Raw genomic sequence first — 7,052 nt, forward strand, 5'->3', positions numbered from 1 at the left:
CGACGGCCGTGACGGAACTTGAAGACGAAGGAGCGGCGACGAGGAACAAGGAAAGGAACTTGCTAGCCGGCTAACTAGCAATTTTCTGGCGTTAGCATTTTGATAATGGCGCCTTTAGACCTCGACAAGTACGTTGAAATAGCAAGACACTGCAAATACCTGCCGGAAAATGATCTAAAGGTGAGTTCGAGAGGCTGAAATAGTATTGGCTAAGGTTTGGTCATATCGGCGGAAGCAAATGTGTACGAAATTTGTTCAACAAGCGTGGCTAGTACCGTTAAATAAACTGCTAACATTAATTATTCCTCGGTGATAGCAAAGACTGTTGCTCTTAGTATGCACATTTTGCCAGTTTGACCGGTGTCCATAAAGGCGGTTGAACAGCTTCGTGTGTACAGGAGCATCAAAGAGGAAGCCGTAGCGCTGAATGCTACTATAAGAGTTCAATGTTACGAATGATGCGGACATGGGAACCACGGCAGCGTAAGACAAACAGCAACCTATCGTCAGCAAGTTTCATCGGCAGTATAGATCAGTGGGTATATCGTTAGCCGCTATAGCTACCCAGACTTAAATGTGTAGCGCTCAGGCACAAGACAAACAGTATGTACATGTGCTTTCTACAAGAGCGCAAAAAGGTTCATTTAGAAACCTGCATGTACTTCAAAGAGCCTCAGCGCTAACGCTAATCTGTGAGTCGTCTTCCTCGAACATGTCTGCTAACATCTCGTCTAGTCATCAGCAACTATATTTTGATCTTGTAAATACTGCTGTCACACAGCAGTCAAAACCAGTGGTAATTGCACCACCAGTGCATGACATTTAGTTGACAATTATGCAGTACAACGAGGTTAACAATTATTGCCATTGTCGATTATTTGCTCCTTTATTCGATTATTTGTTTCCACCATAAAATGTTAGAAAATATCGAACAGACCCAAACTCAAACTTGAATCGGATTTCAAAAGTTGCAGAAATTGATGATTATTGTCATTGATTGGTGATTATCAATTTCTGGTCAAACTTGTCATCTTTAAATCGGGGTAATGAAAAGTTTACTGTAAACCACTTTGCAATCTATTGTACCGGGAGCCTGACCTTAACATTCTCAGCCTATTATCAACAGATATATCTGTAAAAATGTAAATGTTGCCCAATATGTGCAGATACCTTTTTTTTTTCATTATAATGGAGAAAAAATGCTTGCAACAATATATACCTTTTACGTTCCACGTAGGCCTAGTCTATCAGCGTACTTGTGAAATGTTAGACATAAGATGTTATTGTAAATCTCAGTAATTTATAGATTAATAACCATATTTTTAGGGGTTGCTGTAAAAAATGAATTGTGTATCAATTTCATGTACTAATGTCAGTATCACATCAATCCTAAAGATTGAGTATCTATGGGGCTCTAGTTCTATTATCAGCGGTAATCCTTGTTTTTACCCTACTGAGCCCCACAGCCACTGTGAGACTGATACAGTCACTGTGGGGATGCTGGTGTGGAGGTTACTTAGACCCGTGAAAAATTGTATAAGCCAGTAAATATTTTAGCTCTTTGACATCAGATTAGCTGATTTTTGGGGGGGGGCTGATACTTAGTTAATCTTTTCTGAGCCATGTTCAACAAAAAAAAAATGTTTAATACATAAACATAGAAAGCTCACGAAAAGCTCAACTCATCTCTTTTCTCATCATTGAGTAAAATAAGCTTATTTTAGCTTGCAGTGTTCTGGGTTAGTGTTATGTATTGTAAAATGTGACTGGGACCTCTCACTGAAATCATGTTTATTTTTCAGAGACTATGTGATTATGTTTGTGATTTACTCCTGGAAGAATCAAATGTTCAGCCGGTCTCAACTCCAGTAACTGTTTGTGGAGATATTCATGGTCAGGTAAGTCCAACTGGTTTCTTGTTCTTGTTTGTCCTTTAAAAATTATTGAGATCCAACCTGGACACTGAGATTACTGATATACAGTCTTTTACATTTTCTTGTGTCTTAAAATGTCTTAAAATAAATCTTTGTATTTGTTTCATTCCTAAAACACATGCGCAATGTGAATGTAGTAGCAGAGAAAAGGATAAATCGCCATACCTGTGAATTTCACAGCATAATGACAGATCAATTTATAAGTGACACCAGTCCTACATTTAGCAGCCAAATACGTAACCAGGACTTTGATTACTGAGTCTTTCCTTTTTAAAGCAAACTAACAAACCTTCATGTTCCTGTCTAGTTTTATGATCTTTGCGAGCTCTTCAGAACTGGAGGTCAAGTTCCAGACACAAATTACATTTTCATGGTAAGTTTTCTATGCTGCAACAGAATTGAAAATGCACACCTACAAGTAAGAAAGGATTTGTGAAGTGTAAAGTACAGGTTGTGGTTGGAAAATTATTTTTTGAGTTATCAGTTATCTTATCAGTATCGTGCCATGAGAAGCAGGTAATTATCCTAAATGTTATTGTACGTCCCTTGACGCACTTTATCCAGGAGAAAACTAAACAGGTTTTTTGAATGCATATATTGAATTGCGGTTGAATGTGTCTGTGTCTCTGATGGTGTCTTCTTTTTCCACCTTTAGGGAGACTTTGTAGACAGAGGATATTATAGCTTGGAGACATTTACACACCTGCTTGCTTTAAAAGCAAAGTGGCCAGATCGTATCACACTTCTACGTGGAAACCATGAAAGCAGACAAATAACACAAGTGTACGGCTTTTATGGTATGTACTTGTGCCTCACTGTTACTGTTGATACATGCAGAAGTTTTCTGTTTTCACCAGCCAATCAAACCATGTTTCCATGTATTCTCTGCTTCTTTTTAGATGAGTGCCAAACAAAATATGGAAATGCAAATGCCTGGCGGTATTGCACAAAAGTCTTTGACATGCTGACTGTGGCCGCTGTAAGTTCATTTAAGGTTCTTTGACCTTGGTTGCATGATGCTTTTTGCCTGTAGAACATAGTACTGGTTCATGACAATTCTGACACATACATGGATTCACTCATGCTCACACAGCAACAGTATTTAGTGGACTTGGCAGGGATGTCATTGTACACAGAAGTCACGGTTTGCTATGCTCCTCAGTATAGGGGGGTCATGGTTTGGTAAAACGGGAAGAGAAGTAAGAAAATCCAAAATGCTGTAGGCTAGATTTCTTTTCAGTTATTTTCAACTGACAGTAGTGCAAGTTACTGTTTTCATCAAGTACATTACTACTTAAGATAATTTGTACAGCCTGTATACAAGCAAGTTTATGTATTTATTTTATTTTTAGGCCTTTTCATGGTTTTATTTTGTAGGACAGATGAAGAGCAAGGAAAGTGTAGCAACCCTGCATGGGCCACTGCGTCCCAGGACAAAGTCTCTGTTCGTGGGGGACACACCAACTGGGCTATTGGGGCACCCTGACAAAACAAGTTTTTTTTTATACAGCACTGTTCAGACACAATTTCAAAGTGCTTTAAAAGGTGTATAGAAATATGTGAATAATGAGACGTTTTACATTGCTTTGTAGCGCATCAAACATCAGTGTTTGCTCTTTTTAATACTTCATTTTCCAAAACAGAATGTTCCCTGACAAAGGTCCTCCCATCAAAAAGAATCAATAATTTAATAACACAAAAAATTAAATGAATAAAACAACACAACAAATTACATTTCACAAAGTGACAGACAATCTCACCAGAGCAGGTCAATTATATGGAGACATTTTCTGTGGCATTCCATTATAACACACTTCTACTACAACAACCCATATTGTTTAAACACCTAAATATAATGTACCTCAGTTCCACCTCTGAGCCAGTGTTGACCTTTTGTTTGTAGGTTTGGTAAACTCTCACAGGGGTCATATTTTCATGCAAAGCTGATGTGAATTGAAATAAATGTTATGTAAATGCCAATTGCTTTGGTAATGTCTTTGCCTCTGTTTGCTCTCACATCTAGAGGCTGCTTTAAAACAGTGGGTTGAAATGTTTGGATGGCTGTCTTCATTTTTGTTTAGTGTTTTTGCTTGTTTATTTGGTGACACATCTGGGTGATGCAGTCTTTTATGTATTAGAGTTTTTGATGTGTTCCCACCTTGTCTGCTCCACCAATGCTATGTGGTTGGAAAACAACTTTCAGGTGCATTACCACCACTAACAGGGTTGGAGTGTGGATCATAACAATTATAATCTTGCCCATTGACATAAGCTTTCGCCATAGTGTGACAGTCAGACTACTTCTTTGTATGATTACATGCATTGGACCAATGACAAATACATGCACAGTTACACCCCTAGTACTTGGTAAAGTAAAATGAGTGTTGGCTGCGACTGTATGCTGCCACCCCAAAAGTTTAATGTAATTGTCTAAACTGTCTGGGTTAGTGGCAGAATAAAGTGAGGTTTGCAAACCTCCATTTGGTATATTCCATTAGATAACTAACCCTAACACCTTATATTTGGTGTGTAGGTTTCTTCATTCATGAGTTTCTTTTGTTTGTTTTTTGTTTTTCACTGACATATAATATCAAACCTATCTTTCTTATCCCAAACTGCCCGACTTTGACATCTTTTAATCTCTAATCCCAGTTGATAGATGAGCAGGTCCTGTGTGTCCATGGTGGGCTTTCACCTGACATCAAGACTTTGGACCAGATCCGCACCATCGAACGCAACCAAGAGATTCCACACAAGGGGGCCTTCTGTGATCTTGTGTGGTCTGATCCAGAGGATGTGGACACCTGGGCTATTAGTCCACGAGGTGCAGGCTGGCTGTTTGGCTCCAAGGTTACTAATGAGGTAGGATGTGTTGCCAATATTTAAAATAAACCAGTGGAAAATTAGACATCCTTCTGACCTGTAGCATCAGTTTTATGAAAGTAATGCTCACATTTTGTTTATAGTTTGTTCACATCAACAACCTGAAGCTCATCTGCCGTGCACATCAGCTAGTTCATGAAGGCTACAAGTTCATGTTTGATGAGAAGCTGGTGACCGTGTGGTCGGCGCCCAACTACTGCTACCGCTGTGGAAACATTGCATCCATCATGGTCTTCAAGGACGTCAACAGACGAGAGCCCAAGCTGTTCCGTGCCGTCCCTGACTCTGAGCGTGTCATACCTCCCCGAACAACCACCCCTTACTTCCTATAAAGACAAGAGCCAGTTCTGTCTCCTCCCCACTCTCTGGAGATCTCAACTCTCAAACGTATTTATATGCAACCTATTTTAAGATATTCATGGGAGTTGCATCCCTTTCAGGTCGACAGTATGTTGAGAAGCAAAAGGTTTCTTCCAAAGCTAGTCTGTTTGCACCGTACTCACTTTGTTAGGAAAGACACATCTTCTATCCCAAATGAAAAACTGATACTTTGAAATGTCCTCAATTTATTGATAAGAACGTGTAAAATGGCTTAATTTTGATGTTATATATCCCACCAAAGCAAATAAGCTGCCAATAATACAAATTCAAATAAAGTGATTTACAGACAGGTGACAAATTAAAGGGAAGGCTTAAATAAATGAGATGAGAAATGTAACAAATGGTGATGCGGTCATGCTGTTGGGGCATTTTGCTGATATGGTTTGGGTCCACGCGTCCCCTCAGAGGGAACGGTTACTGCAAATCAACACAAAGTTGTTTCTGAGTGATCACCTTTATGCTGTGGTGAAACATTTCTATCCTGATGAATGAAAATGATAGGAATCATATGCTTTGACTTTCCCATTGAAAACATCTCAATTAAATTGAATACCTATGGGAGATTTTGAATCGATGTGCTCACCACCACCACCATCAAAATGCCAAATGAGGGAATTTCTTTGACACTCGTTGATTTTTCCTTTTCCTTCTCACCCATCTATATTTGTCTTTAAGCAGTTTTGATCTCATTAGTTGCCTTTTTAAGACTACTTTTCTAATTTCTGGAATTAAGAAATAAACTGTTGTTACTGCTTCTGTTTTAACACCTCAGACCCACTGTGTAAACAGCTGCTGAGCCCATCCTCTGCCTTAATTGGGGGGTTTTCATTTTAAGCCTAATTCTTAGACTTTCTTCTTAATTTATTGTTTTTAAAGTGTCCTGTTCTACAGACAGTATGTATTCTTATGACAAATATCCACAAGTGTCTGTCTTGAAATGGCAATTACTTTTGCATTTTCTCATCACTATGTGTATGTGACTACTTTGGTAGTGTGAAGAATTGTTGCTGCAACAGTGGCTTTTATAAGCAATATCATTTAAATTTGAATCTCAATGTTCCAGTCCAAGTGCATTTTCCTGAATAGCTCAGCTCCATAGTTGTTTTTGTAGCAGCGAATGGTTTTATTTGACGTTCCCCTGTTTTGTAATTTCAATAAAACATGATTCATTAAAGTCTTCTGAAGAGTGGTCACTTTCGCCAAAAACATACTGTTATAATGTAATAATAACATTGAAAAAACGTCAGCAAAGACAAAGAGAACACTGATGTGGCTACAGTGAACAGGACCCAACCTGCATGGTTCATGATTTTTAACTGGACCAAATGAAAACAAGCTGATGTGCAAGAATGCTTCAGATGACAGAAAAGGGGAAAACATGATAAGATGAGGACTATCATCATGAGGGAACGGGCTTCACTGTTCCCATCTGAACCCAGTAGGTTTAAAGCATCTGCACGGTGTAGTCTAAACAATCGAATGTGTTCCATGTATCCAATGTCAAATAATTCAAAAATATTTCTAGCATGTGTTCTCAACCCCAATTGACACCAGTTCAATCCAGTGGTGGAAAGTAATGTTTACTCAAGTACTGAACAATTTTGAGGTACTTGATATTTCTACCCTTCTCCTTTTCAGAGGGAATTCTTCTTCTTCTTCTTCTTTTTTTTTTTTTACAATCTTGTCGATTTTTCAGATAAAGATTTTACATAAAACATGATATTTTGATAGAACCACATGACTGGATAAATACATTGAGAAATATGTCAAGCACTTAAAGGGTAATTCAACCAAGTTTACACATTAAAAGTGTATTTTCAGGTGTTGGGGAGTACCACTATATATCTGTATAAA

The 7,052-nt window shown here is 38.4% G+C and overlaps 1 protein-coding gene across 1 annotated transcript; it reads left to right on the forward strand.

Annotated features, from left to right (window-relative positions):
- Nucleotides 1–6,376, forward strand: LOC119030252 (serine/threonine-protein phosphatase 6 catalytic subunit-like). The gene is made up of 7 exons (XM_037117684.1): nt 1–180; nt 1,803–1,898; nt 2,242–2,307; nt 2,590–2,731; nt 2,834–2,913; nt 4,587–4,796; nt 4,901–6,376. Exons 1-7 carry the CDS (start codon nt 106–108, stop codon nt 5,147–5,149), a joined length of 918 nt encoding a protein of 305 aa, XP_036973579.1. The 5' UTR covers nt 1–105; the 3' UTR covers nt 5,150–6,376.
- The last annotated feature ends 676 nt before the right edge of the window (nt 6,377–7,052 follow it).

The sequence above is a fragment of the Acanthopagrus latus genome, chromosome 12, assembly GCF_904848185.1.
Source record: "Acanthopagrus latus isolate v.2019 chromosome 12, fAcaLat1.1, whole genome shotgun sequence".
Classification (NCBI taxonomy): domain Eukaryota; kingdom Metazoa; phylum Chordata; class Actinopteri; order Spariformes; family Sparidae; genus Acanthopagrus; species Acanthopagrus latus.